The sequence below is a fragment of the Sus scrofa genome, chromosome 3 (genome assembly GCF_000003025.6).
Source record: "Sus scrofa isolate TJ Tabasco breed Duroc chromosome 3, Sscrofa11.1, whole genome shotgun sequence".
Lineage (NCBI taxonomy): Eukaryota > Metazoa > Chordata > Mammalia > Artiodactyla > Suidae > Sus > Sus scrofa.
In genome coordinates, this window is record NC_010445.4 from 28,678,603 (window position 1) to 28,703,831 (window position 25,229).

General features: G+C 41.3%; 1 protein-coding gene across 3 annotated transcripts in view; it reads left to right on the forward strand.

Moving 5' to 3' along the window:
- Positions 1-25,229, forward strand: part of PARN (poly(A)-specific ribonuclease) — a 185,699-nt gene that overhangs the window by 61,795 nt on the left and 98,675 nt on the right. For all 3 annotated transcript variants that reach the window (XM_021086564.1, XM_021086561.1, XM_021086563.1), the window contains 3 exons: positions 5,605-5,660; positions 6,888-6,974; positions 13,975-14,049. In XM_021086564.1, the coding sequence (XP_020942223.1) occupies positions 5,605-5,660; positions 6,888-6,974; positions 13,975-14,049 (218 nt within the window). The remainder of the gene's footprint in view (positions 1-5,604; positions 5,661-6,887; positions 6,975-13,974; positions 14,050-25,229) is intronic.

The following is a 25,229-nucleotide window of genomic DNA, read 5'->3' on the forward strand; positions in this document are numbered from 1 at the left end:
TTTTTTTTTTTTGGTCGTCTTTTTGCTATTTCTTGGGCCACTCCCGCGGAATATGGAGGTTCCCAGGCTAGCGGTACAATCGGAGCTGTAACCACCAGTCTATGCCAGAGCCACAGCAACGCAGGATCTGAGCCGCGTCTGCGACCTTACACCACAGCTCTCGGCAACGCCGGACCCTTGACCCACTGAGCAAGGGCAGGGACCAAACCCACAACCTCATGGTTCCTAGTCAGATTCATTAACCACTGCGCCACGACGGGAACTCCTGGACCTAAAGGCTTTGTACGGAGCCTGGGAAGATGCTGAGCTGAAGCCATGCAGGCTGCTGAGGGCAACACCCCGGAGCTCGCCGTGCTGTACCCTTGGGTCTTTCCAGGCAGGTCGGAAAGCTGAGAGGAGCAGCATCACCCGTATAATCGTCGACCGTTCAAAACCTGACAGGTGCCCAAAAGGGTAACCTTTGTTTTATGGCATCTAGAATGTGAACTTGAGTCATGCCGTTTTTTAGGGTCGAATCCTGGTGTGAAATTGGCCCTTGAATCACATGGGAATTTTCATTTTGCTCTTTGACAGAGTTAGTGTCTGTCCATTTGAGAATGAGTGCAGAGAGAATATTCCACCAGGAGGCCTGGAGGAACGTGACCCAGGGCTTGAGCATCTTCTGCCAATGACAGCTGTTGCGCCTCTTCCCTGAAATAGAAATAAGGTTTCGTGCAAGCACTGGTCCGAGTGGCTTTTTGATATCTGCAGATGGAAGGCCTGGAAGAGCGCGCTTTTCGTTGTGATTCACAGCGAGGGGACGTCCTTGGCTGTGTTAACTGGCATTTGGCTTGCCTCGTGCAGTTCCTCACATGTTAAAATGAAAATCGTCCGGTCAGCTGATCCACACGTGAGGCATTTTGTCAAATCTTTCCAGCGAGTCAGTGTGATGGCCGGTTTGTGTGAGGTGTGCATACAATGAGATGTTTTAATTTTCTTTCAAAAGGGCAGGGAGGCTTCCAGAGCAGTGGCCTGCAAACCGTCTGGCCTAAGCAGGGAGGGAGGCCCTCGGCCAGTTTACTTTGGTTCCATTCCACGGACGCTCAGCTACGGTTTTAGAATCGGTTTCCCAACTGCACGGGGTGCAGGCTGCCAAATCACACACACAGTCGGCTTTCGTGTTCTTCCAGGGCGTGGGGTGACTCGCTTCCTTCTAGAGCCCAGACCTGAAGATGGAGATGAGGGGATGGGTGAGAAGGGTTATTAATATTCACTTGAAAGGAGTTTCTATTTGGTTAAAATATTGAGCAAGCCAATGAGGTAGTTTAGGATTAACTAACTTTAAAAAAAATTTTTCAAGTGTTTTAATTGAGAATAAGTTTGTACTTATCTCAGCAGAGATAATACTTAGAACCCAGAAGAAATATTAGGGAACAAATAGCCAGTAGAATGCTTGACAAAAGGTATCTTTAAAATTTTTTTCCTTTTGTCTTTTTAGGGCTACACCAGCGGCATATGGAGGTTCCCAGGCTAGGGGTTCAATTGGAGCTGCAGCTGCCGGCCTACGCCAGAGCCACAGCAACCTGGGATCCGAGCTGCGTCTGTGACCTATACCACAGCTCACAGCAACACCAGATCCTTAACCCACTGAGCAAGGCCAGGGATTGAACCTGCAACCTCATGGTTTCTAGTCAGATTCATTTCCGCTGAGCCACGCAGGGAACGCTGATGGATACTCATCAGATTTATTTCCACTGAACCACGATGGGAACTCCTAAAAAATTTTAAAGGAGTTCCTGTAGAGGCTCAGTGGTAACGAACCTGACTTCGCATGGTGAGAGAATTGAGAAGTTGACTTTTTTTTTTAAAGAGCCGCACCTGCAGCATATGGATGCAGGCTAGGGGTTGAATCAGAGCCACAGCTGCTGGCCTTCGCCATAGCCATGGCAGTGTAGGTTCCAAGCTGCATCTTTGACCTACACCGGAGCTCAGGGCAATGCTAGATCCTCAACTCGCTGAGCAAGGCCAGGGATCAAACCCACGTCTTCATGGTTACTAGTCGGGTTTGTCACTGCTGAGCCGTGACAGGAGCTCTGGGAAGTCTGCTTCTTAAGTGTCATCCCTGTTTGTATTTATAGGACAGTAGGTTTTTCTAAACTCGTTGAGGCCACGTGATTTTAAGAGAAAAACAATATATATATGTGTGTGTATATATATATATATATATTTTTTTTTTTTGTCTTTTTGCCATTTCTTGGGCCACTCCTACAGCATATGGAGGTTCCCAGGCTAGGGGTTGAATCGGAGCTGTAGCCACCGGCCTACGCCAGAGCCACAGCAACGCGGGATCCGAGCCCCTTCTGCAGCCTACACCACAGCTCATGGCAATGCCAGATCCTTAACCCACTGAGCAAGGCCAAGGATCGAACCCACAACCTCATCGTTCCTAGTCAGTTTTGCTAACCGCTGAGCCATGATGGGAACTCCGAGAAAAACAATATTTCAAGAAGAAATAGGAGTTCTCTTGTGGCCCGTGGGTTCAGGATCTGGCATTGTCATTGCAGTGGCTTGGATTCAGTCTTTGGCCCAGGAACTTCCATATGCTGTTGGCATGCTCCCCCACTCCAAAAAAAACAAAACAAAACAAAACAAAAAAAACGGAGAGAGAGAGAAAAGAAATGAAAAGAAATGATGCGATTGCAGACTTAAACCTGTGATTTGACTTTATAGTCCTTTCCCGCAGGGCAGGTGAGCTAGTGCTCAGGATACTCAAGTTTGATTCAACTGGCATTTTCAGCTGGATTTTTTTCTTAGATATCTCTAGTTAGTTCTTCTGGGCTTCTTAGTTCTGGTAGCCTTTATTATTTATTTCCTTTTTTCTCTTTTTAAAAATATTTTATTGCAGTATGGTTGACTTACAATGTTATGTTAGTTTCCAGTGTACAGCAGAGTAATTTGGTTACATATATATACACACACACACACACAGACATATATATGTAGACTCTTTTCCATTAGGTAATTATGAGATTTTGAATATGGTACCTGTGCTATGCAGTAGACCATTGCTGGTTATCTCTTTAATATATAATAATGTGTATATTTTAATTCCACACTCCTAATTGATTCCTCCCCCTCTATTTTTTAAGTTTAGAAAAATAGTAGTAAAAGGAATTTTCAAAAACAAAGCTTTTTGGAGGGGTGGGGGAATATTTTTTATTTTGGTTTAATGACGTCATTGTTTTATAGATCTGTGAACATAATATAAAATTTTGTGCTTTTTGTTTTTTGTTTTTTTGCCTCTTAGGGTTACACTAGCGGCATTTGGGAGTTCCTAGGCTAGGAGTCAATTGGAGCCGTAGCCACCAGCCAACACCACGGCCACATTAGGTGAGATCTGAGCCACGTCTGCGATCTACACCACAGCTCACAGCAATGCTGGATCCTTAACCCACTGAACAAGGCCAGGGGTCCAACCCTAGTCCTCATGGATACTGGTTGGATTCGTTTCCAGTGTTTAATTGTGGGAACTCCCTGTGCTTTTTTAACACTTAAAATTGTATCACAATGAACTGATGTTTTGAAGTTTTCAGAAATTATCTTGAAGTTAATTTTTTTTTTCTTTGTCTTTTTAGGGCCATACCCACGGCATATGGAGCTTCCTTGGCTAGGGGTCGAATCGGAGCTATACCTGCCAACCTGTGCCACAGCCACAGCAATGCCAGATCCAAGCCGCATCTGCGACCTACACCACAGCTCACAGCAACACTGAATCTTTAACCCACTGAGTGTGGCCAGGGATCGAACCCGCAACCTCATGGTTCCTAGTCGGATTCGTTTCCACTGCGCCATGGGGAACTTCCTCTTGAAGCTGATTTTGATTGTTTAACATCCTGTTGAAATGATGGACTATAATTTATTGACCCCTACATATTGTTGACTCTGGAGGTTGATTTTGATTATTGGTGAATTTTGACGGTATAGCAATGACCATCTTGTCAATTCAGGTTTTATTCTCTTGAAATTTGGATACAAATTTTAAATTATTTTTATGGTGCTCGATGTGTTTATTTAACTTTGTTTTTTGCCTTTGGCCACGGCATGTAGAATTTCCCAGGCCAGGGATCGAACCCATGTCACAGCAGTGACCTGAGCCATTGCAGCGACAATGCTAGATCCTAACCCACAACCCACATGCCACAAGAGAACTCTTGTTCCTTTAACTTTTCTTTTTTTAATTAATGGCCACACCCACAGCACATGAAAATTCCCAGGCCTTTTACTTTTAACGAAAGTTTTTTTTTTTATATTTGGTTTTTAGAGGTTGGGGACTATGTCTAAATTTACTAAGTGGGGAATCGAAAATCATATAATGCATAAAAATACTGATCCTTCTAACCCAGGACTAACTTTTCAGGTTCTGGTTGTCAGTAGTAATAACAGCTCCTTTCATGGGGAACCTACTATGTGACAGGAGCTTTATGTGTTTTATGTATTGTCTGCTGGCGTTGCAGGCACTATTGATCAAATTGAGTAAACCAGCTACCAGAACCAGAGTAGTACACTTGGGCCTAAATTAGTGACCTAAAAATAAATTTGGTTTCTTAGCCAGAGGATTTGGTTTATTAAATTGTAGGCTAGGCAACAAGTTCTCAAACCGCAGAGTATCATGACTTCGTTTTTTCTGGCGTTAACAGAACAGTGTTATTCAGGCTGATGGTTCCATTTGTAAACTAGATCATGCCCTGCCTGGCTTTTGAATGCCTGGTAATCATGCGCCTTAATTGCGGGTCAGTGAAGCCAAACTAATTGCTTGTTGGGCACTTGGATGGTCTTTTTAATTTGTTGGCTAATGCAGTCCCTACCAGAAACGCACAATATGTCGTTATCTAAATAAAACTCATTAAAATCATCTTACGAACAACAGACGGTCTGATGCTTTGTCTGTAATCTTGCAAATAAAGGCAAATTGAATGGCATTCTGGAGAGTTGTCATTTAAAAGTGCTCTTTAAAAAGTGTGTTTGTATCCATTTTGGAAAGTATACATAAAATGACTGCTATGGTTTGTATCCATGGGATAAGGTTGTTTTCTTCCTGTTTGAATACCAAAGATTATTTTGCTTTGCGCTTTTAATATGTTTTAAATGATGGTAATGACATGCGCTTTTGAGACAGTCACTTCTTTAAGATTGTGTAATTCACCCAGTAAGATTAGTATTCATCCATTGACTGCATTTCGGTAAAAAGAAAAAAAAAAGAAAAAAAAAAAAGACACCAGTGACACATTCTCAGCTCACAAAACACCAGTCCATAGGGGTTAACTTTACAGTTTGTAAATTTAACAAACTATATTGAGTAGCGACTGAGCTACCGAGTGTCAGGAACTGTTGTAGGTGTTAGGGATCCCAGGTGTTGTGTTTGTTTGTTTGTTTTCTATTTATGATAAATATTTAGCTCTAAAAAAATTCTGAAGAGAATCTTAAGACCTTTTAAAGTGATTTTTAAAAATAGAGTAATATAGTTAAGAAGCTTCTACAAAAAATGTAATAGATGCCTGTATCAGGTTGTTGTTGTTTTTTTTAATAGAAATTCATCCATTACCCATTTTTCTTTTCCTTTGGTAGGTTGTTTCTTATGAGAGTCATGGATATTCCCTATCTAAACTTGGAAGGACCAGACTGTAAGTGCATTTTTATTTTCTCATCGATGCTGCACACTTAAGTGTGTGGTCTGGAAGGGATAACAGGAAAAGTATTACTGAAGAAAGACCTTTATTCATTTAAAAATAGGCAGTGATTTTGTGGTTGATATGAATATTATGCTTAAGTTAATGTTACCCTTGGGCCTTGATTAACTCATCTCTTGACTTACATTTTCCAGTCTGTACATGAGTTGAATTTAAAAAGAAGTCTTCATTATTTCATTTTCACTCAGAACTCTAAATTCATTTCCTATACATTTATATATAATAGATTTTAGGATGTGCTCGCCATCCATGTCCATAGCAGTACATTTTCTTTTTTCCAATTATTTGAGTGTGTATATATTTAAGTTCAGTGGGTTGAATTTTTTTTTTTTTTTTTTTGGTCATTGGAAACCTCAGAGAGCCAGTCTGCTTGGGAGGTGGTTGCTTCTTTTTCTGACTTTTCTTTCCCATGGCTGTTTTCCTAGCCTTGGTTTCTTTGCCTTCATATATGCCGTTGGCGTGTAGAAGTGGACAAACTATACTTTATATCTGATGATACTGATCACTGCAGTGATCGTTTGAGGACCTGGTGAATTGCACTCCACATTAGGCTTGTGTTTAAATCTGTGCTTCTCACTATAGTTCTGTAGGCGGCATAGCGTCACTCCCGATTTATATAAGATTTATAACCACGCGTGGCTTGGGTGTGGTCAGGTCTCTCGCTCAGAGTCAAGCACTTAAGTGGTGGGTCCGGGATTAGCAAACAAGATCGTGACTCAGGACTGCCGCTACTCAGACATAGTCTGTTTAATTTGGACAGTGCATTATTATTTTCTTTAAGCTAAATAAACATGTGGATAGCTAGATTAAAAGGAGACAGTTAAATGGGTAGTGAAACTTCTTGAACAGATTGAACAGAGCCGCCTTTTTTTTTTTTTCTTTTTTTCCCTTTAAATAATTGTTGGCAGGAACTTGCATGAGCAAAAATGGTTTTGCATAGAATTGCTCAAGTTCAAATTGTTGTAGGTTCTATCAGGTGTCAGAGTATGAGGCCTCGGCTCCAATGGGGGTGTCCTTCCAATCCCAGGAGTACTTTTAGGGGTGATCACGAGGCCTTCACGGTGGTTCCCCAAGTTCGAGTGGGCTCTCTTTCATCCCAGAACCCCCAGGCTTTTGTTCACTTTTTAGCGATCAACGCTCTATCAAAAATTTGTCTTGTAGTGCAGCCCAAACGCGACCATGTCCTCCACGTGACCTTCCCCAAGGAATGGAAAACCAGCGACCTTTACCAGCTCTTCAGTGCCTTTGGTAAGTGAAGGACAAGCACAGATGGACTTTGGCCCATCCTGCTCCTCTTTCAGTTTAGGTGGTCAGAGGGGTATGTATCCGTGGCTTTAGCTTGAGCGTAAACATGCATTCGTATGCAAGGTGTCAGTCTCATTCGGGGAATTTGGGGGGTTCACTAGTTTAGTACCCTGCTGTCTTGGTGCTAATATGTTCTGAGGAACTTTTGCTGGCATGTTGCAATAGTGCTGTAATTAATCCGTGGAGCGCGAGATACAGTTACTACGACTGTCCCTTACTGCCGACCACGGAAAAGAATTCTAGGCTGAGGATAAGTCATTTTCAAGATGACATTCAGAGAGAATGTCTGTTTCATAAGGGCAGACAGTTGCTGCTTGACATTGCATAGTCCAGGCAGACACACAGATGTTCGAGGGGACCGAAGCAGGCGGTAATGTGTGACGGAGGGCAGTCTGTTACCTGCTTATCAGGTCAGGTGATTAGGTTAAACTGAGCAGTTTTCTAATTAGGGTTTTAAAATATCATTCTGATTGTAGTCTTCAGCAGTATCTCTTTAATGAGTGAGGTATTTAAGGTAGTATTTCTGGAAATTCTTGAATGAAGTGGAAACAGCAAAAATCTGAATGTCCAATGGTAAGAATGTTTAGTGAATATTTATGTGTCTCGCTAGCCTTTTTTTTTTTTTTTTTCTTTGTCTTTTTAGGGCTGTGCCTGGGTCATATGAAAGTTTCCAGGCTGGGGTGCAAATCAGAGCTACAGCTGCCGGCCTATACCACAGCCACAGCAACACAGGATCTGAGCCGTGTCTGCAACCTACACCACAGCTCACAGCAACGCTGGATCCTTAACCCACTGAGTGAGGCCAGGGATAGAACCCAAGTCCTCATGGATACTGTTGGGCTCATTACCGCTGAGCCACATTGGGAACTCCCTAATAGGTAGCCATTTTAAAAATAGTTGAAGTTTATTAAAAGATAGTAAATATTTATTTTTCAAAAATTTTTAAAATGTTTTGGCTGTACCTGTGACATGTGGAAGTTCCTAGGCCAGGGATCAAACCCTGCACCACAACTGCGACCTGTGCCACAGCTGCAGCAATGCTGGGTCCTTGACCTGCTGTGCCACAAGGGAACTTACATAAAGTGTTTATATCTTTAACATTTTGTGTAAGACACAGATACAAAGTAAGATTCCTTTATAACTAGCATTATTTTTTTAAACTTTATATAGAAATCAAACTGAAAGGAAGCATCATGTTTTTATCACTGAATGTTTTAGATATGATTTTTTTCCTTCCTGTTTATGGTTTTCTGTATTTCCTAAAATAAGCAGGTGTTAGCTTTTGTAGGTATAAAAATTACACACTTATTTTTTATTTTTTTAATTAATTTATTTTTTGGTCTTTTTGTGACTTCTCGGGCCGCTCTAGCGGCATATGGAAGTTCCCAGGCTAGAGGTCTAATCCGAGCTGTAGCTGCCGGCCTACGCCAGAGCCACGGCAACACAGGATCCGAGCTGAGTCTGCAACCTACACCACAGGTCACGGCAACGCCGGATTGTTAACCCACTGAGCAAGGGCAGGGACCGAACCCACCACCTCATGGTTCCTAGTCGGATTCGTTAACCACTGAGCCACGACGGGAACTCCCACACTTATTTTTTAGAAAAGTAAGTGAACACAGGTATATTTCTGGAAAGTTATCCTAATCTTCACAGAGAGTCTAAATGCCTTCTGAAATTCTAGTCCTGCTTTGTAATGTAAATGCAGATACAGAAATGCTGTTGCATTTCATGGCCCATTTCTTGGGACCACCTTTGATGTTGTTGTTTCTCATCCTGTAAAGTTCTTATCCCATTTAGTCAAACTTTAATTGCTAATTTAAGCAGAAGGCTCTGAGTAAAATTTTTTTTCATTTTAATTAAAAGAAAATGCGAGTTCCCATTGTGATGCATTGGAAATGACTCTGACTGGGAACCAAGAGCTTGTGGGTTCCATCCCTGGCCTCGCTCAGTGGCTTGGGGATCCGGAAGTGCCATGAGCTATGGTAAAGGTCAAAGATGCAGCTTGGATCCCATGTGGCTGTGGCGGTGGTTCAACCCCTAGCCTGGGAGCCTTCAAATGCCGCAGATGTGGCCCTAAAAAGCAAAAAAAAAAAAAAAAAAAAAAAAAAGGAAAGAAAGAAAGGAAGATGAGGTGTGTGATATGGGACAGGTAACCTCTCTGTGTCTGTTTCCTCCTCGGCCATGGTGCTGATGATGAGGAGGCCTGTGAAACAGGCCTGTTTCATTGGCACATCACAGAGATTAAATGAACCCATCCAGGGGGTTCCCTGGTAGTCTTGGGGTTAGGATTTGACGCAGTCACCACTGCAGCCTGGGTTCAATCCCTGGTCTGGGAGCTGAGATCCCACCCGCATCAAGCCACAGCACATCACAACCAGAAATAAATAAATACATGTATGAATTAATAAATGAGCCGATCCATGGAAGGTATTTAGAATTGTATGTGGCATATAGGAACTACTTAATAAATGGTAGATATTATTATTTATCTACGAAAGATACAGGGTGGAGAGGTAAGGAAATAATGCTGAGTGACTTTGGTGATGGAAAAAGCCACAACACTGCACTATACAGCAGGAAGTGAGGGTATTTTCCTGTGACAGTGAAACAAAGAGATTTTCAAGCATTTCTAGCCTTGAAACATTCTGGGAGGGGTGAATGCATTTTTTTCATTGCTAAGTTTTGGTGGTGTTTACCCATGTTTTAACAATTCCAGCCTTCTGTGTTTTCTCAAGAGGAACGCTTGCAGAATGCCTGGCTCTCTGCTTCCCCCACTTCTCTCCCACCCTCCGCCCCAGCCGCGCTCCCCTCCTGCCTCAGCTCCCCTGCCTGCCCTCCTGCCCGCGTTTCGCCCAGACCGAGGGTTTGTCTCTGTCATCTCGTTCCTCTCTGCTGCTTTCCGCCCCTCTGTGCTTCGCTTTTCGAGTTTAGTGTGTCTCGTTTTTCTCTCTCTGACACCTTCTTTCCCTTGTCCTCTCTCCCCTGCTTGTTCTCTTTATCTGGCCTTGAGATCAGCATTGACTTTTTCTTAGTTTTTGCCAGATTGATTCATTTCATGTCCCCCATTCCTCATTTTCAAAGTTTGCATCTCCAAGAAGAAATACTCGGAGTTCTCCGATGGCTTAGCAGGTTAAGAATCCAGCGTGGTCACTGCTGTGGTGTGGGTTCAATCCCAGGAACTTCTGCATGCCGTGGGCACAGCCAAAAAGTAGAAAAAGAAAGAAAGGAAAAGAAATATATGTGTTTTCTAACATATGCTGTTTTTATTAGTGATCTTGTTGGGGAAAAAGTCTCCGTCCTGTCATGAGATTAGGTTGAATGATGAACTGCCACAAGATTTAATCCACAAGGAGCTTTGTTTTTTCTTTTTTCTTTTTCTTTCTTCTTCTTAGTATTTTTTTTTTTTTTTTTTTTTTTTTTTTGCTTTTTAGGGCTGCACCAGCAGCATATGGAGGTTTCAAGGCTAGGGGTCGAATTGGAGCTACAGCTGCCAGCCTACACCAGGGCCACAGCAACGCCAGATCCAAGGTGCATCTGTGACCTACACCACAGCTCACGGCAACGCCGGATCCTTAACCCACTAAGAGAGGCCAGGGATCGAACCCACAACCTCATGGTTCCTAGTTGGATGTGCTTCTGCTGAGCCACGAAGCTGAGCCACAGCTTCTTTTGTTTTTATTTATTTATTTATTTAATTTATTTTATAATGATTTTTATTTTTTCCATGATAGCTGGTTTACCGTGTTCTGTCAATTTTCTTCTGTACAGCAAGGTGACCCAGTTACACATGCATGTGTACACTTTTTTTTCTCACATTGTCATGCTCCATCATAAGTGACTAGACGTAGTTCCCAGTGCCACACAGCAGGATCTCATTGCTTATCCACTCCAAAGGCAATAGTTTGCATCTCTTAACCCCATATTCTCAATCCAACTCACTCCCTCCCCCTTGGCAGCCACAAGTCTATTCTCCATGATTTTCTTTTCTGTGGAAAGGTTCATTTGGGCTACATATTAGATTCCAGATATAAGTGAAATCATATGGTATTTGTCTTTCTCTTTCTGATTTACTTCACTTAGGATGAGAGTCTCCAGTTCCATCCATGTTGCTGCAAATGGCATTATTTTGTTCTTTTTTTATAGCTGAGTAGTATTCCATTACACACACGCGCACACACACACACACACACACACACACACATCTTCTTAATCCAATCATCTGTCGATGGACATTTGGGTTGTTTCCATGTCTTGGCTATTGTGAATAGTGCTGCAATGACCATGCGGGTGCGTGTGTCTTTTTCAAGGAAAGTTTTGTCCGGATATATGCCCAGCAGTGGAATTGCTGGTTTGGATGGTAGTTCTATGTATATAGTTTTCTAAGGTACCTCCATACTGTTTTCCATAGTGGTTGTACCAGTTTACATTCCCACCAGCAGTGCAGGAGGATTCCCTTTTCTGCACACCCCCTCCAGCATTTGTTATTTGTGGATTTATTAATGATGGCCATTCTGACTGGTGTGAGGTGGTACCTCAGAGTAGTTTTGATTTGCACTTCTGTAATCATCAGGGTTGTTGAGCATTTTTTCATGTGCTCGTTGGCCATCCGTATATCTTCTTTGGAGAAATGTCTATTCCGGTCTTTTGCCCATTTTTCCATTGGATTGTTGGCTTTCTTGCTGTTGAGTTGTATAAGTCGTTTGTATATTTTAGAGATTAAGCCCTTGTCATTTGCATCATTTGAAACTACTTTCTCCCATTTTGTAAGTTGTCTTTTTGGGAGTTCCTATCACAGTGCAGTGGAAATGAATCTGACCAGGAACAATGAGGTTGTGGGTTTGATACATGACCTTGCTGAGTGACTTAAGGATCCAGTATTGGGGAGTTCCTGTTGTGGTGCAGTGGTTAACGAATCTGACTAGGAACCATGAGGTTGCGGGTTCGATCCCTGCCCTTGCTCAGTGGGTTAACGATCCGGCGTTGCCGTGAGCTATGGTGTAGGTTGCAGACTCGGCTCGGATCCCGAGTTGCTGTGACTCTGGCGTAGGCTGGTGGCTACAGCTCCGATTGGACCCCTAGCCTGGGAACCTCCATATGCCGCAGGAGCAGCCCAAGAAATAGCAACAACAACAAAGACAAAAAGACCAAAAAAAAAAAAAAAAGGATCCAGTATTACCATGAACTGTGGTGTAGGTTGCAGATGTAGCTAGGATCTGGCGTTGCTGTGGCTGTGACATAGGCCGGCTACAGTTCCAATTCAACCCCTAGCCTGAGAACCTGCATATGCTATGGGCACGGCCCTAAAAAAAAAAAAAAGTTGTCTTTTTGGGTGTTTTTTTTTTTTATGGTTTCCTTTGCTGTGCAAAAGCTTGTCAATGTGATTAGGTCCCATTGGTTTATTTTTGCTTTTATTTCTTTTGCTTTGGGAGACTGACCTGAGAAAACATTTGTAAGGTTGATATCAGAGAATGTTTTGCCTATGTTCTCTTCTAGGAGTTTGATGGTGTGTTGTCTTACATTTAAGTCTTTAGGCCATTTTAGATTTATTTTTGTGCATGATGTGAGGGTGTGTTCCAGTTTCATTGATTTATATGCAGGTATCCAGTTTTCCCAGCATCACTTACTGAAAAGACTGTCTTTTTCCTGTTTTATACTTTTGCATTCTTTGTCAGATTGATTGACCATAGGTGTCTGGGTTTGTTTCTGGGTTCTCTGTTCTGTTCCATTGGTCTGTATGTCTGTTTTGGTACCATTAGCACACTGTCTTGATGACTGTGGCTTTGTCATATTGCCTGAAGTCTGGGAGAGTTATGCCTCCTGATTGATTTTTGTTTCTCAGGTTGCTTTGGCACTTCTGGGTCTTTTGTGGTTCCATCTCTTTTGTTTTTAAAACACATTTTATTTATCTATTTATTTATCTATATATTTATTGATGGCTACCCCCACAGCATATGGAAGTTCCTGGGCCAGTGATGAATCCTTACAGGATCCTTATCCTGCTGTGCAATAGCAGTAACTCCAAAATTTTGAAACTTCTTTTTTCCTGGTTTGTCTCTTTTCTTGAAGTTTTTTTTTTTTTTTTTTTTTTTTTTTGTCTTTTTGCTATTTCTTGGGCCGCTCCCGTGGCATATGGAGGTTCCCAGGCTAGGGGTCCAATCGGAGCTGTAGCCACCGGCCTACACCAGAGCCACAGCAACGCAGGATCCGAGCCGTGTCTGCAACCTACACCACAGCTCACGGCAACACCGGATCGTTAACCACTGAGCAAGGGTAGGGACCGAACCCGCAACCTCATGGTTCCTAGTCGGATTCGTTAACCACTGCGCCACGACAGGAACTCCTCTTTTCTTGAAGTTTTAACTGAAATAGCTGCTGTGGTAGCTTTAAGTTTTAGCTCTTTGTATTGCTGAGGTTTTAGTGAAATTTTAAACAATTACCTCATCGCTCTTTAATTTTTTAAATTGAAATATAGTTGATATACAGTGTTGTGTTCATTGCTGCTATATAGCAAAGTGATTCAGATATATATGCATATATATATATATATTTTTTTTTTCCTGTCAATTTTGGCTGCCCTGTGGCATATGGAGCTCCTGGGCCAGGGATCACATCTGAGCCGCAGTCGAGACCTAAGACACACCTGTGGCAACGCCAGATCCCTAACCCACTGTGCCTGGCTGGGAATAGAACCCACATCCCAGTAGCTCCCAAGATGCTGCCGATCCCATTGTGTCACAGTGGGAGCTCCTGTATATTCTTTCTTTATATTCTTTTCTGTTATGAGTTATCACAGGATATTGAATATAGTTCCCTGTTGTATATAGTAGGACCTTGTTTTCATCTCTGTTTAAATTGATGGATATATAGCAGATATACAAATGAAATCGGACAGCTGTCTAAATGGTTGGATGTTTACTTTGCTTTTAATTCAATATTACAGGTAACATTCAGATATCCTGGATTGATGACACATCAGCATTTGTTTCTCTCAGCCAACCCGAACAAGTGCAAATCGGTAAGTGTTTCAGACAGTTGTTTTGTGTATTAATCAAAAGTGGGAGCTTGTCCGCTTCCAAATCTAAACGCTGTGGCTTAGTCAGCTGACTCAGAAGCACTGCTGCCTGGTTTGTTTTGAGCTTGTCTCTAAAATAAAGGAAATAGGAGTTCCCTTTGTGGCTCAGTGGTTAACGAACCTGACTAGTATCCATGAGGATTCGGGTTCCATCCCTGGCCTCACTCAGCTATGGTATAGGTTGCAGTTGTGGCTCGGATCTGGCATTGCTGTGTCTGTGGCGTAGGGCGGCAGCTCAGCTCTGCTTTGACCCCTAGCCCAGGAACTTCCATAAGTGGGTGTGGCCCTAGGAAAAAAAAAAAAGAAGACAAAATAAAATAATGGAAATAATTAGTAAGCATCAAATGTCGATCAGAAAGTGAGACAAATGTATTGATTCTTCGGATATACCATATCATGTATTTTTGACTCTACTGTTCCTTTCCCTTTGCAGTTTTTCTAAAATGATTTGTGTGTTTACTTTGAGAGTTAGAAATAGCAAACTGAGAGGAATGGGGGACACCAAAAAGTGATTCCTCTATTGACCTGTCTGCCTCTGTGCTTTTCCCATTTATTTATAAATTTTTGTGATTTATTTATTCCATTAAACTTGTGTCAGATATTTATGTTACAAACAGAGAAACTGAAAGGCATTTTATTTGCTTTTAAAATAGGGTGGTAAAAAGGTGGAATACCACCTCTGCTGTTGTTGGACCCTAAATAACTTTGATATTTACCATCACAAAACATTCTATTTTCTTAGGGGGAAAAGTTACTGAAGAAAGCATGTATTGTTAAGCTACTTACTCACCTAGATTTCAGTTTCTCTGGTGCTTCCTAATGTAAATTGTGTGAAAATTTAAGTGACATGCTAATTTTTTGTTTTTGTTAAACAAAGTACCACAGACTAAAATGATATCATTCTGCTAATGTAACTATATGAGCATTATATATGAAAATTTCTACAAATACTTACATTTGGGTCAGTCTTTTTGGTACTTTTTAAAAATTATATAACCATCACAGAAACATATGCTGTTACAGAAATGAAAGGTTTAGGCTCTGGAGTCATATTGCTGCACTCCCTGTAGCTGTGTGACCTTGGGCAGGTTATTTAACCTTGATCAGCTTCTGTTTATCTCTATAAACCTGAGGAGGATGTTATGGATTTTTTAAGGTTATTGTGGGGATTACATGAGATGAGTATGTATATGAAGCTTGGCCTCGTTTTGAATTCTCGTTGTGATTACTTAGTGATAGATTTCAGTGTGAAATGCACTTCAGGAGCTCATGACGCCAGGGATAGTGTTGGATACACGGTGCAAACGGTATTGCTCGTTGCATGTTCTCATGTTTGCTTATTTCTGTGCCGCATCCCCCCACAATCCTTAGAAAGACAGTTTAGATGGAATATCCAAAAGAACTGGATTAGAGAACTCGGGGTAACTTCTAGTCGGGGGCAGAGACCCTGAGCTTGAGACTGGTGAGGCTTCACCGGGAAGGAAAGAACCCTGAGCGGGACCCCCCCCCCCCCCCGCCCCCGAAATCTCATCACACCTCCTCTGCTCCCTCCGTGTCACACCTCAGCCCCCTGGCTGGTCTCGCTCGGGTGGCGTGGAAGCCGGGCGGCGGGCTAGCAGGGGATGCGTGGGCTTCGAGACGGGACTGACCTTGCCTCTGCCCCACCCGCCACGCATCTCGGGGCAAGTCACAGGGTCCTCGTTTGAGAGACGGGCTGATGATGGTTACTTTGTGAAAGGAGGTCACAGATTTTAGGTTCCCAGCAAAGAGCCTGGCCCTCCTCTAGCCGTGCTTAATGTAACAGTGGGTCGTAATTATGAAAAGATCCGCTTGGCCTCCCTTGCTGTGACCAGTGCACATGAGCGTGTGTAAATCTGCAGTGTGTGAGGCAGTAGTAGTGAGTAGTGTCCCCTCGAAAGTACCAGCGTAGTTCCTAGTGGCTGTGTGAGGGGTGTCAAAGCCTCTTTTACTGTCCTGTTATTGCTGTGTTGGATATCCAGTCATGAGACTCCCTTATTTATGACTGGAAAATTCTGCCTGTCGTACGGTAGCTTTTAAGCTCGATCTTTTATTCAGCGATACCTGGAATCTGGGCGCTCCACTTCAGAGTCAGGAAGCCACAGACGTACCCTAACCTGCTTGTTTGCCAGGCTTATTCGCCCCTGGAGTTTGCTCTCGTGCTTGGCACACTGTGCCACGAGTAGTAAGCCTGTGTCTGAACGGGTGGTGTGGGGAGTAGGTCAAGGTGAAATTGTGACCTTTTAACTTTTTTTCCCCAGGTTCAGAAGTTAGATGGCTGTTGCCTTTTAATACATGCAGCTTTACTAGAAAAGTCTGGTTTCCACGGTAGTCTCTCTTCTTACACACAAGACAACGCTTAACAAACACCTGGCCGTTTGTACCTACCATACCTGCAACTGCAGTTGTCTCTGCCAGAAGGCGCATTTCCCTCAGTCCAGAGCCTGGCCGGCCCTACTTCCTGCCTCCTTTCAGCCCAAACATCTGTGTGTCTGGATGTTTTCTCTGGCTCCCTTTGTGGGCATTGGACCTCATCCTCTGTGCGCGCCTGGCATCCTTTCTTGACATACTTTGCTTGGTTGTCTCCTTCGATAGACTCTGAACCCGATGAGAGCAGGGACCCGGGCTCTTGTTTGCCTTGACGTTAGTGAGTATATGTTAAATAGTTGTTGAGCTGAATAAATGACATTCAAGGTGTTGGGACATAGAAGTGCCTTTTTGTGCATGTGATGGATGCACCTCCTGTCTCTGGCCCTTTGCTGTCATGTCGGAGATTATGCAGATGTTTCATTGAAAGACAATGTAGCATTTTTTTTTTTTATGGTGGTAGTTTTACTGAGGAGAGAGACCCAGGGTATATAATCTGCTGCGAAGCCTATTAATGTTATCTTAAACAAATTACTTATTCATTTCAGCGGAAGCAGAGGGCCTGTTAGATCAATAATATAACATTGGAAAAATCATTAAATGCCTATTTATATAGCGGCATGTAATGGCTTCTTTGGCTCTGTTACAAACTATTTTTGATTTACATTTAAGGAGTTGCTCTTTAACTGACACCTGTCTTTTTCTTTTGATAGTGCTAAATCTAACCCTAGCTCTTTAAAGCCGTTTTCCAAGTGACTATGAAGCTCTTTTTCCGATCGATTGCAGTTGTTAAACCTCTTTTCCTGAGTGCCCTTTAGTTTGATTCCTGTTGCCTTTTGTTTGCGGCAGCTGCCGTGACGATGAGGGTCCCTGTGGCTCTGGGGTGTTCAGGTAGTGAAAGCCCATCCAAGCCGCCTGCTCACATTCTTCCCTCTGCCTCTTTAGGGAAGAAAGCGTGTGGCCAGGCTGGGACCTGATGCCAAGGAGGAGGTCCCTTAAGCCTCACCGTTGGAGAATTTTTCTCCAAGTGATTAATCAAGAAATCATCTCTAATGGTCCCATCGGATTAGCTCAGGCATATTTAAGATTTTTCTGTATCTGATGGAGTTTTGTGAAATGGGGAAAAGAGCCCAACAATATTTCAGACGTCCCAGCACTTTGTAGTCATACCCTCAATATTTAGCCATTGTCTTGAGTGTCCTTAGATGCATTATAAAGCCTTGTCCTCTGCCTGCAATTTTTATGGAAACAGCTTGAGAAAAATAACCTTTTCATTTGTGCAGAAAGCTGGAGATTGGAGCACACGGTGAATACTACAGGAGAAAGTTAAAAAGCAACAAAAGTGATGAAGGCACTTCCAAAGAGGTAGAAGCCGAAGGGTTGTTTTAGAAAGCCAGCCACCGTGCGGGTGGGGAGTTCTATAAATTCCTGACCGGCCGCCTTACGAGCGTGTTCAGGATGATTTGTTGAGGTAGAGGGAGATACTTGGCTTCACAGCTTCACTTCAGTCCAAAGTATGAGTGTGCGTATTTTATTTTATTTTATATTTGCCTTTTAAGGCCACCCACAGCATATGTAAAAGTTCCCGGGCTAGGGATTGAATCAGAGCTGTAGCTGCCAGCCTGCACCACAGCCACAGCCACAGCCACAGCCACAGCAGGATCCCAGCCACGTCTGTGACCTACACCATAGCTCACAGCAATGCCTGATCCTTAACCCACTGAGCAAGGCCAGGGATCGAACCTGTGTCCTCATGGATACTAGCTGGGTTCATTAGCCACTGAGCCAGGACAGGAACTTCCTGAGTGTGCATATTTTAAGTCATCCTTTTAAAAGCACAGCTTTTAATTGTGCTGAACAGATAAATATCAGTGTTGCGATGCGACTTTTGAGGCAATTATTTAGCTCTGGATTTGCTAAATGCTGCTGATAACTTTAAACTTTACCTGTGCTTTTTGTTAGCCAGTGTTTATAGAATTTGTAGTGATAAGTGGGATTGATGTCTGTTCTGGTTTTTCCTAGCTCGCTTTAGCTAGGGTTTCTGGATTTTGTTGATCTTGTCAAAGAACAAGCTTTTGGCTTCCTTCACTTTTCTCTGTCCTTTGTTTGTATCTATTTTGTTGGTTTCTGCTTTTTTTTTTTTTTTTTTCCCTTTACTTGCTTTGGTTTACCTTCCTTGTCTCTTCCTTTTCCAATGAGTTATGTGATTTTTTTTTTTTTTTAATTCTTCTAAAGCTTTTTGCAGTGGACTTCCTGTAGCTTAGAGATCAGCCAGTGACTGGTCAAGTGTTGTGCTTAAATACCTTGAGCCAAGGAAAGCCTCCCCCTTTGCCAGTGAGATTGGCAAACATTCAGCATTCAGGCAGTTCACAAGTCTGCCCCCGTTTTCACTTAAGGCTGGACCTTCTCCCTCCTGTGTGAGTTCACAAGGCCTCACGTCGAGCTCATGGGGTGTGTGTAGCTAAGCCTCTCTCCCAGTCATTGATTTTCACTCTTTGTTTCTAATACAAGCATTTAAAGCTACCAAGTATCCTCTAAGCACTGTTTCAGGTGCATCCCATCAATTATATGTTGTGCTTTCATTATCACTAAATTAGTTTTCTGATTTCTCTCTTGACCTTGGATTGTTTAGAAGTGTGTTACTTAATTTCCAAGTATTTAGAGTTCTCCTAGATTTATTATCTTTACTAATTTATAATTTAATTCTGTTATGATTAGAATTTTTGTTACAATTTCAATCCTTTTCAGTTTACTGAAATTTGCTTTGTAGCCTAGCATAAGATATGATCTGTCTTACTGAACGTACTGTATATACTTGTAAAGAATGTGAATTCTGCAGTATATGGTTTGATATTTAAATTTACTATTATTGGGAGTTCCCATCGTGGCGCAGTGGTTAACGAATTCGACTAGGAACCATGAGGTTGCGGGTTCGGTCCCTGCCCTTGCTCAGTAGGGTTAACGATCCGGCGTTGCCGTGAGCTGTGGTGTAGGTTGCAGACGCGGCTCAGATCCCGCGTTGCTGTGGCTCTGGTGTAGGCCGGTGGCTACAGCTCCGATTCAACCCCTAGCCTGGGAACCTCCATATGCCGAGGGAGCGGCCCAAGAAATAGCAACAACAACAGCAAAAGACAAAAGACAAAAAGACAAAAAAATAAATAAATAAATAAATTTACTATTATTCAGATATTATGTCTTTACAGATGTTTTAAATAGTTTTGTCTGTTTTTGAGAGATGGTGATAGAATCTCCTATGATTGTGGCATTGTCTATCCAGCACCTCCTTTTTTTTGGTCCCACCTGTGGCATGTGGAAATTTTGGGGCCAGGGATCAAACCTCCTCCACAGCTGTAAGCAGAGCCACAGCAGTGACAGTGCCGGCTCTGTAACCTGCTGTGCCACAAGGGAACTCCTATTTCCCCCTTTAATTTCGTCATTTTTCATGTCAAGTATTTTGAGGCTGCGTTATTAGGTACTTGAACATTTATGATTGTTTTGTCCTCCTGGTAAATCGACTCCTTTATCATTATGAAACGATTATTCATTTTTCGTAAAGAAAATGCCCCTCTTTATCTTTTGCATTACTATTATTTTTAAGTCTAATCTGATATTATTATAGTCAATGTATCCTTTTTTTGTGTTTTTTTATACTTGCTTGGTATATCCTTTTTCTTTCATTTACTATCAACTCATCTATTTTTTTGTCTTTTTGCCATTTCTTAGGCCGCTCCCGCGGCATATGGAGGTTCCCAGGCTAGGGGTCCAATTGGAGCTGTAGCCACCGGCCTACACCAGAGCCACAGCAACGCGGGATCCGAGCCGCGTCTGCAACCTACACCACAGCTCACGGCAATGCCGGATCGTTAACCCACTGAGCAAGGGCAGGGACCGAACCCGCAACCTCATGGTTCCTAGTTGGATTCGTTAACCACTGCGCCACAATGGGAACTCCTATTTTTTTTTTTTTTTTAAGATGGCCAAACCCTCGGCATATGGAAGCTCCCGGGCTAGGGGTCCAGCCAGAGCTGTAGCTGCCTGACTGTAGCATAGCAATGCCAGATTCAAGCCATGTCAGTGATCTGTTCACAGTTCACGGCAACCCTGGATCTTTAACCCACTGAGCAAGGCCAAGGATGGAACCCACATCCTCATGGATCCTAGTTGGGTTCGTTACTGCTAAGCCACGAGGGGAACGCCCTTTGCTTTTTTTTTTTTTTTTTTTTTAGGCAGAGCTGCTTGTGGAAGTACCCAGGCCAGGGACTGAACCCGTGCCATAACAGTGACCCATACCATGGCAATGACAACGCCAGATCCTTAACCCACTGGGCCACCAGTGAATTCAGGGTCTTGCTTTTTAAAAATTTTATGTATTTATTTATTGTCTTTTTAGGGCTGCACCCGAGGCATATGGAGATTCCCAGGCTAGGGGTCGAATCTGAGCTATAGCCGCCGGCCTACACCACAGCCACAGCAATGCAGGATCTGAGCCGCATCTGTGACCTACACCACAGCTCACGGCAACTCTGGATCCCCAACCCACTGAGCAAGGCCAGGGATCAAACCCGTGTCCTCATGGATACTACTCAGATTTGCTTCTGCCGTGCCACAACAGGAACTCCAATATAGCATCTTGCTTTTGATGCAGAACTTCCTGCCATATTCTGTACGATGCTTAAACTACCTCTTCCTCTTCATTTAATAGCATTTTAAGAAAATCTAATATTAATGCATTAAAAACCTGCTACATACCTCCTTTAACCATTTAAAACTTATCTGAGTTCACTTTCTTTGAAGTACTCACGTACGATGATAGACAGTATCCTGACAAAGCATTTGGTATTTTTGCATCTAACTGTGGCACTTTTCCGAGTTGGCTAGTGTGTTACTGTACATTTGTTCTTGTCAAAGAGGAAATGCACAAAATAGTCAGAAGGAACCAAAAAATAAATGATGTATTTTCCTCTGCATGTTAATTTTCCTGATCTTACCCTCTGTGTAGAGTTGGCTTACAACAATTAAATTATAAATGATAGCAATAGAAAAATGAGTTCAATTACAACATGCCTTCTTAAAATAAAAATTCTGTTAAGTAAGCTTGTTTACTTAGAGGGAGGGGACTCATAACTTGTTGGTTAAAATGATACATTATTTTTATGCCATCAGTACTGAGTCCTGGAAACAATGTGTTTTTATACAGATAAGATTTTTGTAGTAGCGGCTTACTGAGTATTTCAGTTTGGTAAAGGAAAATCTTTATTAGTAAGAAGCATGCATGTCTGTATGTTTTGTGTAGATATCTTCTTATTTGAAAACATGTAAGAGGAACTGACTCGTTTCCCCTCTAAATCACTTAATCCATGAAAGACACTGTGGAAATTTTTAATAATACTTATTAAGAACCTTCTTGTTTTCCTAATTCCCTTATGTGTTTCGTCTGAGAATTAGCAGTATTCTACATCTCTGCTGTGAAATCTGTATCAAGCAGATTTATTTAAGAGCATGACCGTAACTTGGACACTTCTTAATTAATGTTCTTTAAGGCATTAGCTGGTGTGAGAATAGGGGAGAAAGCTTCCTGACTGCCAGACAAGGCTTCCTAAAGTCTTAATCTAATTACCAGTGTTAAAGCAACAGTGAGGAAATGGGTCCTGAGGTATAGATAGAATGTAACCTGGAGAAATGCGGTGTTTTTGCTTTGGAGGTTGCATCTTCATATTCTCTTAAATTGCTAGCTGTCCAAAGTTTTGGGTTTGATTTTTGTGTTTTAGAGACCATGTTATCTGGATCTAAGAATGTTTGCTTTGTGAGGCATTGTCAGAATATTCAGAATATCTATCCAGTTTAGTTCTAATGACAAATTACATATTTAGTTGTAAAAAAATTGCTTTTGTTGTGCTGTCTCATCCCCAGTTTTAGAAGTAAATCAAACCCATTGTTGAAAATGTGGGAAATATTTGAAAATGTAAAGAAAACAGTTCAACCATGGGCTCACAACATACACATGAATAATAGCAGTATTTTGGTTAGTATTTCCTGTCAGTTGTTTTACTGTCTAGATGAGTATTTTCATAACATTTTTAATACTATTGGGACCTGGCTTTAAATGCATTTTTGGATCTGCTTTTTTAGTTACCTTATATCATGAGCATTTCTCATGCCATTACATATTTTTCTAGAATTTCCTTTTAATGGATGCATTATATTTCATTGCACAGCTACACATAACTTATTTAACTATATCTGTTTTCGATGTTTAAGTTACATCTAAATTTTTAAAATTCTTTCCCATTATGGTTTATTATAGGATAGTGATTATGGTTCTCTGACCGATGCAGCAGGACCTTGTTGTTTGTCCATTTCGTATATAATAGTTTGCATCTGCTAATTCCAAACTCCCAGCCCATCCCTCCCCCTCAACTCTTACAACCAAAAGTTTGTTCTGTGTGTGTGTGAGTCTGTTTCTGTTTCTTAACATATTCTTACTGTTTTAAATTAATTCTTTAATGAGTGACTTTGTACCTTAGTCTTTGTTTTTCTCTCTCATTATTGTCTTAAAAGAGATTCTGAAGACATGAAATCATTTGATCCACAATGATGATCTTAAAAAAAACAAAACCAAACTATACTCACTTCATCTTTCCCCTCTTCCTTATTAAACAGGGATAATTTTTGTTAATATAGAAATTTTAGAGTACCAAAAAATAAAAAAAATTGTGTAGTGCCCCTCTCTTCATTAACAATGATAATTGCAATAATATTTGAGAATTTACTTTTCAGTTGTGTAGATAATATTTAAGTATATATTTCATCTTGGAATATTTTATACTTTATATATTGTTTTACCACGTGTTCTTTTAACAGTCTTTGTGTCTGTCCCGTCCACTCTACCTTTTTTTGTGTTTAGTTGAATGATATTTCATTACATGAATGTTAACATCATTTGTTTAACCAATTCTTTGTTGGAAGCTTGAACAGTTTTAGGACTCTTTACAACTTTTTCAAAATAAACTTTTGTTTATTCTTTGGATTGTTCTTTAGAATCATTCTTTTAGGAAACAGTCAAAAAGCCCACTGGGATTTTTACTGCTGTTGTACCAAATTCCTTCCATTCACATCTTTCTTTAGACATATTCAATCTTTCTGACCAGGACATGTATTTTTTTTCATTTCCTCAAATAATTTTGTGCATCTTTAAATGTTTCATTGTTCTTGTTTTCATCATACATACTTTTCAAGGTTATGCAGCGTAGCATAGAAAGCGGGTTCCACTGTGCCTGATTTAGTACCACGGCCACAGTCAGCACGCAGGAAGTGTTTTAGTGTGTGTTGGTGGTTTTAGGAAATTTAAAGCAGTGAGATTAATCTGCCTGATTGCTCTTAGGTCAGTGGAAGTCTGAGTTTGAGAATTCAGCTCGAACGTTGTGTCTCTGGTTCTTATTCCTGGGGCTTCAGGTGCCGTCCATTTGTTGTTGTTTGGTCACCAGAAATGATGAACTGGTTGATTAAGTAGGTTAGTTATATTAGTCTTTACATGTCTTTTTTTTGAATTTTTTCTTTTTTTTTTTGGCTGAGCCTAGGGCTTGCAGAAATTCCCGGGCCAGGGATTGAACCCATGCCACAGCAGTGACAACACCAGATCTTTGAGCCACCAAGGAACCAACCGTTACATATTAACATTGTTTTCTCAGACATAATTCCTATTGTCTAAAATAATACTATTTATTTACTATTTTTAAAAAATGAAATAAATTTGACTTTAGAAAATTTGAAATACTATAAGTGAATTTAATTGATTTTGAACCATTTTGATGGCTGTTTTAGAATATTATTTTGTTACTAAAAATGTTACCAGTGAGTCTCTTGGGGTGATGAAATTACAGGTAGATTTTTACTTTCTGGTGAGGTTTTTTTTTTTTTTTTTTTTTTCTGATATTTCTCTAGGACAGGTATTATCTGTGTTCTAAAATATTTAAATTTAAGAATAAAGACATATTGCTTTCTTTTTTATGTGTGCATGAGCACAGCAAAAAGAAACTTCTTTCTTTTGAGGTTTTAGACGGCTGGCAGATGGTGACTGTAGTTATTTTATGGTATCTCTTTTCTAATCATGAAATTCATGGAATTAGTTTCTCTGAATTTTCCTTCTTCCATGTTTTGGTTTAAATCTGTTATTCTGGAAAGGCGAATGTGAAACATGTTTGATTTGTGATGTTCGTTGATAATATTTCCACTGTTGAGTATTTTTACAACCTGTCTTTTCTTGTTTATTCTGGAAGGAAGCCCAGACATCACTTTAGTAGCTGGGTGAATGTCACTTCATTTTGTTTAGCCAAAATGCCAGAAAATGCTAGACCACTGGAGTGTTAAGTAACTTATAATTGATGGTGGTGGTGACCCAAACACTTTAGACCAAGGTTTTACTTTAACTTCTCCATCACGTGTGAACATATCTAGATAATTATGAGTGTTTACAGGTTGCATGATTAACAAAAGCAAGAATGACTTAATTGCTTAGTAATAAGGCTTTATGTTCCACAGTCCAACAGTAGGAATGTCTTGTTCTTTTTTTTAATTTTTAAATTATAGTTGATTACAGTGTTCTGTCAGTTTCTGCTCTACAGCAGAGGGACCCAGTTATACATATATATCCATCCTTTTTCTCACATTATCCTCCGTCATGTTCCATCACAAGCGATTGGATATGGTTCCCTGTGCTGTACGGCAGAGCTCATTGCCTT